Below are 16,998 nucleotides of genomic sequence, written 5' to 3'. Positions count from 1 at the left end.
TCTGATAAATTTTATTCAAACTTTCTTCAGTGTCCAACTGCTGAGTCTCTGGGGAGGTTTATCGCTGCAAAACAGGCATAAAGCAGCAAGCACAAATGACACCAGTTTTCGCGACCAGCAAGATTTTATGGCAGCCGGATTTCCAGCGTAGTCAGCCTCATGCTGGAAATGGGCAAGAGGCTAGTTAATGTAGTTAAGTTTATTTAAATCTTTATTAACGTGTGTTTAACGGACCCGGTGCTCAATCATCTGGTCTCATATGCCTTTTTGGCCTTGCCAGGAGAGCTTCTCTCCGACGAGGGAAACAACTGCTCCCCATGATTAGGGAACAATCGTGGTGGCCTCGCTGATGGAACAGTAAGTCACTGAGACCTCCCCTCCTCCGTCCCACCCCCCACCCCCGGGAGTGAGGGGACGGTCAAGGGAAAGGTGGGGTGCCCCTTGGTCAGTGCCAGACAGGCAGTGCCTTCTTGGCACCTTGGCAATGCCAGCCTGGCACCTGGACAATTCTTACCTGGCACTTGGGCAGTGCCCCAGACAGTGTCAGGGGCAGGGCTAATGGGGGTGGGCAGTGGGCGCGGAGCCATGGGCATGGCCCATGGGTGGGCAGGCCTGTGGGGGGAGGGAACCCGCTGCTATTCTGCACACAATCGGTGGGGGAGGAAGGGCCATCCATGATTCGTCTGGGTGGCAGTGAGTGGGGGGAGGTGGTCAGTGGAGGCTACGTCTTAGATCACAGGCTCCCACGATTGCTGGGTGGGAGGAGCTGCTTGAAGCTGCCTGCAGTAGCAGGGGCCTGAAAGCTCACTCTTTGTCTGTCAGACACCTGCTACTGTTAATGCACATGTGCAATATCAGATATCTGCACAATTCCCTCTACAGGCTGTCAGGCCCTTCCTTAATCCCTGCCCACAGCCTCTCTGGCAAGAAACAGATTAGTCCAAAATTTTGCAGACATAGTGCATAAGATTGAGCCTGAAAACTTGCTGAAAAAAATGGATCTCGCGCCTGACACTTTGAAAAAAATTTCATTAAATTTCACCCTCTATCTCCAAAAATACCTTGCACATGCTCCAGCTTTTATTCAGAAATATCAGTGCCAAAGCCTTATCTTGTTTTCTCTTTGGAAAGGACATAAGCCATGTCAATATTTCTACTTCATTTTTCATTCGTCATAAGGTTCAGATTCAGAGAACATTGGTAGGAAATCATACTCTGATGTTTAAACTTGGTTTCAGCCATTCTTCTCAAAAGTAATTCAGTCCTCTCCTGCCTTTAAAAAATTTATTTGTTCCAATCTTCACTTTTTGGCAACTGCTGGATCCATAAAATAATCAACCAACTAGGAACAAGAATTTACCCCTTATGACGGCAAAATTGTGCAGCATGCAACAGACAGCTGCTCCCCATGATCAGGGAACAATTGTGTTGGCCTCGCTGGTGGAACAGTAAGTCATTGAGGTCCCTCCCTCCCCCACCCAGGGGGCGAGGGGAGGGTTGAAGGCAAGGTGGGGGTGCCCCTTGGTCAGTGCCAGACAGGCAGTGCCACCCTGGTACCTTGGCAAATGCCAGCTGGTACCTGAGCAATGCTCACCTGGCACTTGGACAATGCCCCGGACAGTGCCAGGAAAATATAGCATGAATGACCTAGCTAGCAAAACCATTACTCAAGCACAGCACTTGTTTGCTTGATCACATTTTTGATGGCAAGATAGATTTTTAAGGCTAGATCTGTACTTTGTCTGAGATCATGGCTGGAATTATCAGGAGAGGATAGCCCTAGGCATCCATGATCAAGCCTGTAACTTGCTTTGAAAGGGCCAAGAAGATTCTGCCCTCTGCCTGATGATAAGTTCCATCAACTTCCATTAATCCGACAACATTATAATTTCCTGGTTTCTTCTTGTGCAGTGCAGAATGTAGTGTTACAGTCATAGTTAGGGTGTAAAGAAAGATCAACTTAATACAAGGTAAGTCCATTCAAAAGTCTGACAGAAACTTCCCAATGCAAAGACAGAATTCCTAGTCCTAGATATGGTGTTACATTTGGTCTTTGAATTAGTTTACATTGCATTAAATCAAAATATAGTGGTTGACAAGATTTGAACTGAAGTTGTTTACTACAGTAATAGTTTCCTTATTTAACCAAAATCTTCTACTTTCAAATTAATTCATTTTCCGACCTTTAGGCAAAGAGACAGTGGATTTGGATTGATTGGATAAATCTTTCAAAGAGCTAACACAGGCCAAAAGGTTCAAGGGCAGCCACAAAAATTTCTTCCATCGATAAGCACAACAGCTGCAAGAAGGTTACATACAACGTATGAGCTGCTAATAGGCTACTCCTCACTTAGGTTACTTTTACAGCAATAGGACATTTATCACGCTGGCCAGAGCAACTCTAACTATTGGGACAATTACTTGCAGACTCGCCTGAAGTGAGTTGGAAAGAATCGTATTAGCTCTACCACTCCAGAGTCCATGAATGAGTCGAGTTGACTATTAAGAGTTCTCCAGTCTGACTACTGTAAAGGATTACCAAGTCTGCCACAGAGATTACGTAAGAACATAAGAAATAGGAGCAGGAGTAGGCCATCCAGCCCTTCGAGCCTGCCCCGCCATTCAGTAAGATCATGGCTGATCTGTCGTGTCTCAGTTCCACATTCCCGCCCTCTCCCCATAACCCTTAATCCCCTCGCTTATCAAAAACCCATCAACCCGCGTCTTAAAAATATTTAGCAAGGCAGCCTCCACCACCTCAACGGGCAGAGAATTCCAGAGATTCACCACCCTTTGAGTGAAGAAGTTCCTCCTCAACTCCGTTCTAAACCGCCCCCCTTTATCTTGAGGCTGTGCCCCCTAGTCCTACTGTCCTTTCTGAGCGGGAAGAGCCTCTCCACCTCTATCCTATCCATCCCATTCATCATCTTATACGTCTCAATGAGATCTCCCCTCATTCTTCTAAACTCTTAACGAGTACAAGCCTAGTTTATTCAGCCTCTCCTCATAGCTCAACCCCCTCAACTCCGGTATCAGCCTAGTAAACCTCCTCTGCACTCCCTCCAAGGCCAAAATATCCTTGCGTAAGTGCGGTGACCAAAACTGCACACAGTACTCCAGCTGCGGCCTCACCAATGCCCTATACAGCCGCAGCAAGACCTCCCTGCTTTTATATTCAATCCCCCTCGCTATGAAGGCCAGCATCCCATTCGCCTTCCTGACCACCTGCTGCACCTGCAGGCTGGGTTTTTGCGACTCATGCACAAGGACCCCGAGGTCCCTCTGCACCGTCGCCTGCTGCAGTTTTTCGCCCCGTAAGTAATAGTCCTTCCTACCATTATTCCTACCGAAGTGGACCACCTCGCACTTGCCAACATTAAATTCCATTTGCCATTTCCTGGCCCATTCGCCCAGCCTATCTAGATCCTTCTGCAGACTCTCCACACCCTCTGCGCAATTTGCCGTTCCACCAATTTTGGTGTCATCAGCAAATTTCGACACCATACACTCGGTTCCCTCCTCCAGATCATCTATGTAAATGGTAAATAGCTGATTAACTTGGGTCTAGTCGTAAAACAATAGAGAAAGTGATTTGTGACACACAGTTCACTGCATATAAATAAAAGGTGAGTACTATGATTTCCCCGATGGTATAAATGTACACAGTGAGACAGCTCTGAGTCAAGCAAGCCAGGAAAATCGTTAATTTGATTACACATCTGTTTTGAGTTGAGTGATCCTATCCAGGACTGTGATGGATGCTGTACAATTTACCACAACAGGTTAGAGAAGTAGAATACCAGTCATGGTTTGTGATTCTTACTGCTATCATTTTAGATGTGTGCTGTTTAAAATTCACATTCAGACAGAATCAGACTCATCGATGGTACTTCTCTGCAGTCACATTACCTGCCAGCACAATCTAGAATCACACAAATAATCACCAAAATCTTTGAACTTTGTTGCCTCCCAAATCCATTCCCATCTTTCCGTTCCCAATTTTCAAATGAGGAGGTGCCAAGTCGGTGACCCTAATAGGCCCACTGCCATTTCATGCTCATTGGCCATTAATCGGCAGCAGGCGCGATTTGGAAGGAAGTCTGCCTTGGAGAGCTGCCAGCCAATAACATTGTCAAACAACTGTGACATCCTTCTCCAACACCCCTCTAATAATGCCCAGTCAGAAGGGGCAGCCCCATGATCTACCAAGGTACTTGTGTTCCTCTAATTTGAACCTCTTTTGCATTCCTAATCATGATTGCTCCATCATTGATGACTGTGCCTCCAGGTACCTGGGCCAAATTGCAGAATTCTCTTCCTACATCCTTCTGCCTCACTAACTCATTTTCCTCCTTTAAGCCACATCTTAAATTCTACTTATTTGACTAAACTTGTGGTCACTTGACATAATATCTTTCTGTGTGGCTCACTGTCATAATTTGGGTGGAAATCTGATTCAAAGGATTCAAACATGGATTGCTAGAATTTTATGCCCTCCCCAGGCAGGTTTTGAGGAGGAGTATGGTAACGTGAAATTGCATGGTTGGGATTCTCTTTGGGATTCCGGATTCCCTCTGGGATCCCACCAGCCAGACCCAGGTACAATTTCACCATGGAGTGAGCAGGGCCTCAGACAAGAAATACAACCTTGCCCGTATTAAAGCCCTTAAATATGCACTTAATGGTCCTGCCTTGGAACATTTCATTGCGTTGAAGGCACCATATAAATTGTTGTTGTATTAGACAAAATACAACAGTTCCCACAGAATCATTTTTTAGTTTTGTGACTTTTTACTTGTAAACCACATGGAATTTCAGAAGTTGCTGAAAGTGCTGTTAGATATATTACCATTATTCACCCTTAGGCAGCTGTTAAAAAAAACTCACTCTATGTTTAAATGTAAATATATAGTAGGACGCTAACACATTGTCCAATTACATTGCCTATGGTCACCTTTTTACTTGGAGTCAGAAGATTTGCACTCGCTGATACAAGACGTTATGGAAAATGAACTTTAAATCTCCCTTCCTATTCTTAAGGATACTTTAGAGCATTTTCATACTCATTTCACAAAGAAAATTTAGGGGCTGTATCTTTCAGGCAAATGAGACCTGCGCAAGGATATTTTGGCCCTGGAGGGAGTGCAGAGGAGGTTTACTAGGCTGATACCGGAGTTGAGGGGATTGAGCTATGAGGAGAGGCTGAATAAACTAGGCTTGTACTCGTTAGAGTTTAGAAGAATGAGGGGAGATCTCATTGAGACGTATAAGATGATGAATGGGATGGATAGGATAGAGGTGGAGAGACTCTTCCCGCTCAAAAAAGACAGTAGGACTAGGGGGCACAGCCTCAAGATAAAGGGGAGGCAGTTTAGAACGGAGTTGAGGAGGAACTTCTTCACTCAAAGGGTGGTGAATCTCTGGAATTCTCTGCCCGTTGAAGTGGTGGAGGCTGCCTCGCTAAATATTTTTAAGAAGCGGGTTGATGGGTTCTTGATAAGAGAGGGGATTAAGGGTTATGGGGAGAGGGCGGGAAAGTGGAACTGAGCCACAACAGATCAGCCATGATCTTATTGAATGGCGGGGCAGGCTCGAAGGGCTAGATGGCCTACTCCTGCTCCTATTTCTTATGTTCTTATGTTCTTATGAGTCAATTGGAACAAATGAAGTTAAATCACAGAATCCCTACAGTGCAAAAGAAAGCCATTCAGTCCATCAAGCCTGCACTGACAACAATCCCGCCTATGCCCTATTACCCACCGCTATACCCTGCTACTCCTCCCCGACATAAAGAGGCAAATTAGCATGGCCAATCAACCTAACCCACACAGAAAGAAAAGTGGCAGAGCACGAAGAAAAAGGGACATGTCCTTTCTCTGTCCGAACCCAAAAATCTTTGTGACTCTGGGAGGAAACCAAAGTTCCCAGAGGAAACACATGCAGACATGAAGGAAAAGTGCAAACTCAACACAGACAGTGACCCAAGGACAGAATCAAACCCGGGTCCCTGGCACAGTAAGGCAGCAGTGCTAATGACTGTGCCACCATGCCACCCTTATATGAAAGATATTTACTATAATTAACAAGGAACCAAAAGGAAAAGTATTTTTTAAAGAACAGACATACATCAGGGAAAGTATTTTGAATAATTTCTGGCAAATCCAGGAAACCATCAGCCTATCCTTGTTCTCTGGATAAAATAAAATTGAAGCCGGCTGTGTTGTGAGACTTCTTACTGCATTAAAATAAAATTTGCAGGGTTCCATTTTTGTAGAGAAGAAATCAAAAGATTGTAATTTGGTGTTAGGTTGACCCAATCTGGACTGATCTATTTTTTGTGACCTCACCTTACCCAGAATATCATTGCTTTGACAAATATTTTACACATTTGTACACCCATCCCAATAATATAATTGCAGGTTCTAATATTATTACAATGTTGGAAATAAATTTCTGTAATCTATGTTTTTTATGTTATAGAATTACAAGTAGTGAACAGAATACTCAAACTTTCTCTTAATCATTTTCTTTTGACGGATGCAGATGTCTAAAACATACTGTAGTTCTTAACTGGTTTAACAATTCTTGCAATTTATTTGGCTGTCACTGCTAAACTGAACAGAATTATTGGACAGCAAATAAATTTGGAACACTAAGAACATAAGAAATAGGAGCAGGAGTAGGCCATCTAGCCCTTCAAGCCTGCCCTGCCATTCAATAAGATTATGGCTGATCTGAAGTGGCTCAGTTCCACTTTCCCGCTTTCTCCCCATAATCCTTAATTCCCTTGCCTACCAAAAACCTATCTACCCGCATCTTAAATATATTTAGCGAGGTAGCCTCCACCACTTCAATGGGCAGAGAATTCCAGAGATTCACCAACGTTTGAGTGAAGAAGTTCCTCCTCAACTCTGTTCTAAACTGCACCCCCCTTACCTTGAGGCTGTACCCTCTAGTCCTGCTGTCCTTCCTGAGCGGGAAGAACCTCTCCACCTCTACGCTATCCATCCCTTTCATCATCTTATATGTCTCAATAAGATCCCCCCTCATCCTTCTAAACTCTAACGAGTACAAGCCCAGTCCGTTCAGCCTCTCTTCATAGCTCAACCCCCTCAACTCCGGTATCAGCCTAGTGAACCTCCTCTGCACTCCATCCAAGGCCAAAATATCCTTGCGCAAGTGCGGCGATCAAAACTGCACACAGTACTCCAGCTGCAGCCTCACCAGTGCCCTGTACAGTTGCAGCAAGACCTCCCTACTTTTATATTCAATCCCCCTCACTATGAAGGCCAGCATCCCATTTGCCTTCCTGACCACCTGCTGCACCTGTAGGCGGGTTTTTGCGACTCATGCACAAGGACCCCCAGGTCCCTCTGCACCGTAGCATGCTGCAGCTTTTCGCCCTGTAAGTAGTAGTCCTTCCTACTATTATTCCTGCCAAAGTGGATAACCTCACACTTGCCAACATTGTATTCCATCTGCCAGGTCCTCGCCCACTCGCTCAGCCTATCTAGATCCCTCTGCAGACTTTCTACACCCTCCGCACAATTTGCTGTTCCACACTAGAAGTTCACTTGGTTTAGTGCAAACACGTGGAATGAAATTCACTCAATTTGCAGCTTTCAAAAAACATCTAATTTGACACTTGTCATGGAGCTCAGAGCTTCCAGCAATTCATTGAATAAGTTACTAATTTATTTAACCTTAATGCAAAAAACTTAATAATAAAGGAATGCAAAATTATTTCGGACAAGATCCATTCTGTCATCGGATCTTAGTGAGAGCCATTACTCAGATAATGATATAGTATGTAATTCATGAGTTTAAGCTCATAATGTCAGAGAATTTGTGAACTTTTACCTGCTTTGGTTGGCATAATTGATGTACTAACAAATAAAAATGAATAGTGTGCAGCTCTGAAGATTCTATGAAACTTAAGATGAATTTTTATTCCTCTTATATACATCACAACCAATAATTTTATCAGAATTTGTGCACTGATGTAAAATAACATCAACAACTTCTATTTATATAGTAACTTTAATGTAATAAGGCATCCCAAGGTTCTTCATGAGACCATTATAAAGCAAAATTTGACATTGGTTCACATAAGACAATTTAGAACTGCTGGCAAAAGTTTAGTCAAAGAAATTGATTTTAAGAAATGTCTTAAAGGGTGAAAGAAAGGAAGAGTGTTGGAGAGGTTTTGAGAGTGAATTCCAAAGTTAAAGGCCTAGGTAGTTGAAGAGACAGTCACCAATAATTAACATCAGGATGCTCAAGAGGCATGTTGATGCATTTCAGCAAATGAATCATGTTAACTGACTCAAAAACAACAATCAAAAAGGACTAAAGCTTCCACCTCAACAGCATGCATTTTGACCCCAACTGTTATTGACGAAAACGTCTTATTTTATTTCCTACATCCTCAAAAACATTCAGAAAGCCATGAAGGTTTGGGTTCTCCTTGTGTTCCCTCCCTGTTAAATCTCCCTTGCTTCCATCATTTTAATAAATCCTCTTTACTTGCCCTCCTCTCATTTTATGTACTAGCAAGAATTCTGTTTGCTCCATCTCTCAGGGGCCTCAACAATATTTTCATTAGGGCAGAAGGGACTTTAGTTTAACACCATATCTGAAAAAAAGATGACAGCATTCTTTCAATACTGAATTGATTTGTCAGCCTGGATTCTGTACTTGACTTTCTGGAACAGGACTTGGACACACAACTTTTGGATCCAGAGGTTAGAATACTAACACTGAGCCATACAAATTATGTTTCAGCTTGCACAAAGTTATTGCCAGTTTTCCAGAACTGTACAAAATTACATCTTCAGTACTGCTCAATGTTCATCATGCATGTGGTCTTCGGGATCAGATCAAATCAGGGAAAATTGACAAGATAAAGTCAAACCAAGGAAGGAAAACTGTGAGCAGGGACAAAAAATGAAAACAAATTGCCAAGAAAACCAAAGAGAAAAGGAATGCAGAAGAGATAGGTAAATGAATGATCAAAAAACACAGAAAAAAATGTCAACAAAGAAAAATATGTGAAAAATAAGCAGAGAAAAACAAAGTGGTCACTCAAAGAGTGGAAAGTATGCAAAAAAATGAGAAAGAAGGAAGGCAATATTAGAAGCAGAAAAACAGTTGGAAATACAAAGAAACTCTAAAAATTAATAAAGGTTTGAGTGGGCTTGTCACAAAGGGAGACAACAACTAGGAGCTTAATGTAACAGCTGTATCTCAGGTGCCAAGGAACTCCTGTTCTCTGAAATCCACACTTCTGAATTTCAGATTAACAAAAGGCAAGGTACTACCCAACTAAATTCAATTTTTTCCTAAGTATTAGACAAGCATGTGATATTTGAGGCTACAATCTTAATGGAGCCATTCTGGTCAGTAGATCTTTTAGGCTTCACATCAATTCCTTTGATGATTAAACCTTTGATTTATTTGATAGTCACTTAAAAGCTCTTGAAACTGACATCACAAAAGATTTTGTATTTTAGAGAAAGATCTGATTATTCTTGTATTGTTTCTCAAAATGTGCCAGTTCTATTAGAAAAGTTTCTCCTCAAGTTGATACTACTTGCAAATTAGAACCATAGAAAATTACAGCTCAGAAACAGGCCTTTTGGCCCTTCTTGTCTGTACCGAACCATTTTTTGCCTAGTCCCACTTACCTGCACTTGGACCATATCCCTCCACACCCCTCTCATTCATGTACCCCTCCAAGTTTTTCTTAAATGTTCAAAGTGACCCCGCATTTACCACTTTATCAGGCAGCTCCTTCCACACTCCCACCTCTCTGCGTGAATAAGCCCTCGCTAATATTCCCTTTAAACTTTTCTCCTTTCACCCTTAACCCATGACCTTTTTTTTCCTAGCCTCAGTGGAAAAAGCCTGCTTGCATTCACTCTATGTATACCCATCAAATAATAATTAATAATCATGAACCATCATTAATAAGGTGAAAGAATATTGAAATTGCACTTTGTGTTGTAAAGTTAGTACAACCATGGATCTCTTACCTCAGTAATTTCTCCAGGTTTCTTCTTAAGTTCCTCGCATTTCCTCTGTTTGCAAATCTGATGTCCAGTCTTGCGGTTCTTGCAATTGCTACATGCTCCACAATTATCTTTTTTCATGCAAGGATGACATACCCCACAGCGTTTGCGTTTCTTCTTTTGATGAACAGGTGGCTCCACTGAACTCAACATCGGAGTTTTTAGTTTAGATGGCATCATCATGGTCTCAACGTCGTAGTCCTCGTAACTAGACTTAGAATACTCATCGCTCAGTTGGTGCTCTTCAATTGCTGCGCCACTCTCAAAAAAGTCTTCAGGCGACGCCTTAATAAAGGCGGGACTATCCTCTGCTTTATCGATGTGCTTCATTTTCTTCATCATTGCCTTTTTTGCTTTGGGGAAAACGAAGGTTATCGAAGCAGTCGAAGATAACACAGACTTCTTTGCGGACTTATTTTTTGACTTTGAGCTCTGTACGTCAGCTCCGACTAATACTTTTGACTTCCCAATGGGCTTGATGAGGACCGGGCCTTCGGTTTGATTTAGAAAAGAATGAAAGACTAGCTGTGTTAATGATCCTGTATTAGAATTTCCAGTTGCGTGGACTGTTTTTCCATTCAGTTGATGAATTTTCCCTGATTCCACACTACTGATGGCCAATGGCTTTTCCACCAGATGAAAATCTTCTTTCATCCACTGCCCGTCTTTTTCTTTCGCTAGTTTACTGTTTTGGGATTCTGTGGGGTTGAGCATGTTCAAGCACACTTTTCATCATCTAAAGCACCTCAAAACAAGTATCAGTACTTCAAACTAATCAGGTAAGAATCCAATTCCTTTCACAAATGTTGTTTGTCACCATGGTTACTTCTACCTTGACCAGTAGTCTCATTCGAGTTAGGTAAAAACTTCTAAAAGAAATAAAGTACAAATATTGTGACTTAAACCAAAGTGACTTCAATTATTAATCACAAATTTAACGGACGCGGAACATAGTTGTGTCAGAATAAACATTATCCTTAAATACTTCATATAAGCGATCTCAAAGAAAACTATTGCAAAGTTTTGCTTCCAAAGAAGTTTTAGTTCCTTCCTAATTGAAAAATAATGGACGGAATAAAAAGAATTCACGTCACCTTGAGCGACTTACGTCTCCGAATGTGCTGCTCCAAACAATTTTTGATCATCTGCACTAATTCTTAGTTATGTTTTTAAATTCACCAGCCAACCGATTGATTGTCAAACTATATAGTCTCCAGTCAGACTTTGAAACAGAATAAAATGACGGAGAGGTACACAAACCGATACTAAAAGAGCTAAATGAAATAATAGCTTTATTCTTATTAAAAGATCTCGGAAGGGCAACTCAACTGTTAACATTTTGACAACCCCACGGCTCTATACGTTAAGAACACAGTGAAAACATGGTTAACACTTTTACTTCGTACTACAATAACTCAATTTATAAAAACACCAACAGTAAGACTTAGTGTTAAAGTAAAAAAGGAAAAGCAAATAAGGTGTTTAGTAGATACAGTGTCTTTCATGGCTTTAACATGCCCTAAAGCACTCAAAAGTCAATGGATTAGTTTTGAAGTAGAATAAGTGTTGTAATGTGGGGAAAAGTGGCAGGTAACTTGCTCACAGCAAGGTCCCACAAATTATAGTGGCCAACTGATCCCTTTGTTTTCACCGCAATGGTTAAGGGATAGGTGTTAGCCAACATACCAGGAGAATGTTTAAGTGGGTTCTTTAATAGTCATGATGTGGGTATGCCGGCGTTGGACTGGCGTAAACACAGTAAAAAGTCTGACAACACCAGGTTTTAGTCCAACCTATTTATTATCAAAACCTATTTATTATCAAAACCTATTTATTATCAAATAAATAGGTTGGACTAAAACCTGGTGTTGTCAGACTTTTTACTGTCTTTGATAGTCACCAGAGTCGGTAGAATTAGCCTAATCTAATGCCTCAGCAATACAAGAACCCTTCAGTAGTCCAGTGATATATCTGTAATTGGTATTATTTGCTCAAAATTTGAAATGGGGCTTGAACCCAAATCTTATTCAGAGGAGAATATGAAACCTGAGTATTGCTGATGCATCAATCTAATCATTGAAATACATTTTTGTCAACCTTTAATAATCTAAAATCTCCACAAAATCCAAAGTAATTGTTTGTTTGGAACAATTCCTATGTTAGGCTTTAATCTGTTCAAACAGTTTTGCATCGGGACCGAAAATTGTAGAATCTACCTTAAATGTAGACCTACCCTAAAATTGAGCAGAAATTCCTCACCTATGGACAATGCAGAACAAAGAACAGCAGTGCACAGGAACAGGCCCTTTGGCCCACCAAGCCTGTGCCAATCACATTGTCCTACCGAGACCAACCATCTGTTCTTATCCCCTGCCTGTTCATGTGTCTATCCAGAGAAGTCTTAAATGTCGCTAACGTGTCTGCCTCAACCACCTCATTTGGCAGTGCATTCCAGGCCCCCACCACCCTCCATGTAAAAAACTTCATCCGCACATCTCCACCGAATCTTTCCCTCCTTACCTTGAACTTGTGCCCCCTTGGAATCGTCATTTCTGCCCTGGGAATAAGCTTCCAACCATTCACCTTATCTATGCCCCTGATAATTTTATGAACTTCTATCAGGTCGGCCCTCAGCCTTTGTTTCTCCAGGGAGAGCAATCCCAATTTATTCAATTTGTCCTCATAGCTAATAGCCTCCATACTAGGCAGCATCCTGGTAAACCTTTTCTGCACTCTCTCCAAAGCCTCCACATCCCTCGTATTAGGTGGTGTGATGACCAGAATTGAACACCATGTTCCAAATGTGGCCTAACCAATGTTTTATATAACTGTAACATAATATGCCAACTTTAGTACTCGATGCCCTGGCCGATGAAGGCAAGCATACCATATGCTTTCTTCACCACCTTTTCCACCTTTGCTGCCACTTTTAAGGATCTGTGGCCCTGTACTCCCAGATCTCTCTGTGCTTCCATGCTCCTAATGGCTCTGTCATTTATTTTACAGCTTCCACCCGAATTGGATCTCTCAAATACATCACCTTACATTTATCTGGATTAAATTACATCAGCCATTTGTCTGCCCAATTTTCCAGCCTTGTATCTTCCCACAATCTAAAGATGTACATGTTAGGTTGATTGGCCATGCTAAATTGACCCTAGTGTCAGGTGATTAGCAAGATAAATATGTGAGGTTGCAGGAATAGGGCCTGGTTGGGATTGTTGTTGGTGCAGACTCGAACAGCCTCCTTCTGCACTGTAAGGATTCTATGATTCTATAATTCTATGCAATGTTAGTGCCCTTAGCACTATTACTCAGAATAGCAAACTTAGATCGAGTCAATAGAGTTGATATTTGCAAATAGCAGCACTATGTAAAATAGTAAAGGGAAGGGGCTAGGAATCCTGCAGTGAGTAACTCACCTCCTGACTTCCCAAAGTTTGTTCACCAAAAACAAGGCAAAGTCAGGAGTGTGATGGGACACTCTCCACTTGCCTGGATGGGTGAGCTCCAACAACACTCAAGAAGCTCAACACAATCTGGGACAAAGCAACCTGCTTGATTGGCACCCCATCCACAACATTCAACATTCACAGCCTCCACCACTGATGAACAGTGGCAGCAGTGTGTGCCATTTTGAAGATGCACTGCAGCTACTCATCAACATTCCTTTGACAGTCCCAAACCTGCAATCTCTGCCACTTAAAATGACAAAGGGCAGTAGATACATGAGAGCACCACCAGCTGTAAGTTCCCTTCCAAGCCACACATTTCCGATCCTTCACTGTCATTGTGTCAAAATTATAGTTTAATAAGTTTAATTATTAGTGTCACAAGTAAGTTTCCATTAACACTGCAATGAAGTTACTGTGAAAATCCCCTACTTGCCACAGTACGGTGCCTGTTTGAATACACTGAGGGAGAATTGAGCACCTAACCAGCATGTCTTTCAAACTCTGGGAGGAAACCACAACACCCAGAGGCAACCCACATAGACACAGGGAGAACGTGCAGACTCCATACAGACAGTGACCCAAGCTGGGAATTGAACCCTCGTGCTGTGAGGCAGCAATGCTAACCACTGTGTCACCATGCTGCCCTGATCCTGGAATTCCCTCCCTAACTGCACTGTGGGCGTACCTACACCAGACGAAATGCAGTGGTTTAAAAGACAACTCACCATCATGTCCTCAAGATCTATTAGGGTGGGCAGTAAATGCTCACATCACGTGAATGGATTTTCAAAAGTTAAATTTCTGTTTGTGCAAAATGACATGTACCATCCTTTGGGCAGGGTGGGTGAAAAGTGATTAATGACTTACTTTAATGGTGATTCTTGCTGGCGTATTGCACAATCTTTTAAATGAGGAGGTGTAGCAATTGTAGACTAACACCTTGCACAATTCGTTTTCGAAATTGTGCAAACAACTCGAACAATAGTCCCCTTTGTGCATTTACAAATACTTCTAATTCTCTTAAATGTTAAAAAAATTGGAGTAATGTCAAGAGTGTTTATTCACATTAAATAAAATATTAACCTGTAAATGTTTATTATTACCATTGAGCTGTTACCCTGAATTCAATTAGGAAAGCAGAACAGGAGGAAATAAATGGTAAATTATAAAAACAAACACATCTTTGCTCAAAAATTGATAGATGTTTGGAGTATTGTGTTCAGTGGAGTAATGAGAACAAAAGAACATAAGAAATACGAACAGGAACAGGCCACACAGCTCCTGGAGCCTGCTCCGCTCTTCAGCAAGATCAGGGTTACTTTGATCTTGGCCAGAAATCCACTTTCCTACTTGCTCCCCATCACCTTTGACTCCGCCATACCTCAAGAACCTCTCTATCTCATCCTTGAATATTTTGAAAGATTCAGCCTCCAAGGGTCTCTGGAATGGACAAGTTGAAAGATTCATGGCCCCCTGAGAGAAGAATAGAGTCAAGGGGAAAATTAGGAGAGTTTGGGTATGAGAATGATAGGTCCAACGGTTTTTTAAAACTCCTGCTTCTATTTCTCCTAAGTAATCGATTTACTCATTTCGTAATCTTGCCTATTTTCAACAAACTCTTTACGTGTATTGGTCCATTTGCCTCAATGATGTGGTGCTTGTGTTTGCAATTAAGTCTGAAGATTGCTGCCTTTGTTCCCGTCACTGGGATCCAGTCACTCATTATTGACAGTTCAGAGGGCGAGCACAGATCCCTTTCGTTTCATCTCGCGTTTGAAGATACCGTATTATAATATTCTCTTACTGAAGTGCCTTTATTATATAGCCGCTGATAATAACTTTAATAAACTCACACATATCCGTTTATATCTTGAACAGCTGAAACTGAACGATTCCTCCCAACAATAGACATGTAACAAAGCCAAATCTACCCACGAACGTATGCGACCGTAACCGATACAGTATTTCCCCACTATTGTAATCGGGGTTCAGATGAATTGGTTAATTCTGACATTGAAACAAGTAGACGAAGCAGCTCCTCCTGGCATAAACGGGTTCCTAACCACATTAGAGAATGGGTCTCTTCTGTCTGGTGGACTGTTGCCGGAAAAAGTTCCTGGACTTCCTTAAAGCCCCAGCCCTCAGCACGTGGCTGAGAAAAAGAGCCTTAAAGTGCCAAACTTTAAAACAGCGCACAACAGCCTCAAAGTACATAGCTCGGACAGAATTAATTCACAACTGAACGATAGATTTGACAGCACTTGCAATAATGTATACAACAGACCTCCAAGGGAATGTGATCCATCAGCGCTCGGCTGGAATAGGGCAGGCGGACTCAAACAATAGAATGGAATTGCAAATTTAATCGCACAGGCCGGCCGTGCATATAGGACTATGTAACTTAAGATAGCACACAATACACATGAAGACTGAGCAACTAAAAATACTATTTTTGCTACAACTGTTTTTCTTTTGACAATTCCGCTCTTGTACCTTCATCTGTTTCATTGAATTTCCGAGTTGCTTTGTTGTGGCATACGATGTCGCTTTGAAGAAAAAGCAATGTGGGATTGCTTGTTCTTTTGGAAATATCATGATTGCATTGCAAAGAAATGAAACATATTAAAAGGGAAATACAGTTCGCTGAACAAAGCACGACTTACCGGGCGAAGGGAAGATCTGAACTAATTTTGTTTTTTGAAGAATGAAGTCACATTGTTCACGGCTGTGAAAGTGCAAGTGATCGTTTGAAAAGTCTGGAAAAAACATAAAAGAGCCCCCAGAAACGTACTGCACGACGCAAGTGTAAAGCACAAAAGAAACGTGTGATACGAGTGATTAAAGGGAAGCAGTTTAGTAGAGCACTCCCTGGCCTCAGTCCTCTCAGCCCGGACGAAGAGGCAAAATGAGGTTAATGGAAAAGAACCGTCGCTTAGAAACTGTGAAACTGAGCGGATTCCTGACGGGGGGCATCATTACTATAGGGCTTCCTATAGCAAAAGGGAAACCTTTATTGCTCACCCCAGTGAGAGCTCTGAAATGCAAATCTATCCCGACAGCACACTTTTACAATTGTGGCGAACAGTCCCCAAAATCTTCTTAGCAGAAACCGCTTTTGCTTTAAGTCATTCGCTGGGCTTGGTTATTTGTGCTGTGCAGTTTTCATAGCATTAACTAACCTCAAGTAAAGCACTGCCACACAACATGCGGATTCTTGATATATTTGTGGAAAGGTGAATATTATTTGGTTATTTACTTCAAACTTGATTGAAAACTAATTTTCAAGACGATGTATTTCAATTGAATGAATGTCCATTTCGCAATTAACGATAATGCAAGTATGGATTTATCCAATACATCTTTGTTTGGAGTTGTTACCATATGACGTTTCTGATGCAGTTCTCAGATTTTTAAATACCTAAATTAACAAATGCGACAGTGATTCGGTACTACCTTACTCGCCATAGTCTAGT

General features: G+C 41.8%; 1 protein-coding gene across 1 annotated transcript in view; it reads right to left on the bottom strand.

Moving 5' to 3' along the window:
- tet3 (tet methylcytosine dioxygenase 3) overlaps positions 1-10,786 on the bottom strand; it is a 350,637-nt gene extending 339,851 nt beyond the window's left edge. The window contains exon 1 of the mRNA XM_080217173.1: positions 10,035-10,786. Within this exon, the coding sequence (XP_080073299.1) occupies positions 10,035-10,784 (750 nt within the window). The 5' untranslated portion in view covers positions 10,785-10,786. The remainder of the gene's footprint in view (positions 1-10,034) is intronic.
- Between the last annotated feature and the right edge of the window lie 6,212 nt (positions 10,787-16,998).

This window comes from Carcharhinus amblyrhynchos, chromosome 34 (genome assembly GCF_965287045.1).
Source record: "Carcharhinus amblyrhynchos chromosome 34, sCarAmb.v2.hapA, whole genome shotgun sequence".
Lineage (NCBI taxonomy): Eukaryota > Metazoa > Chordata > Chondrichthyes > Carcharhiniformes > Carcharhinidae > Carcharhinus > Carcharhinus amblyrhynchos.
This window is presented reverse-complemented; position numbering and strand designations above follow the sequence as displayed.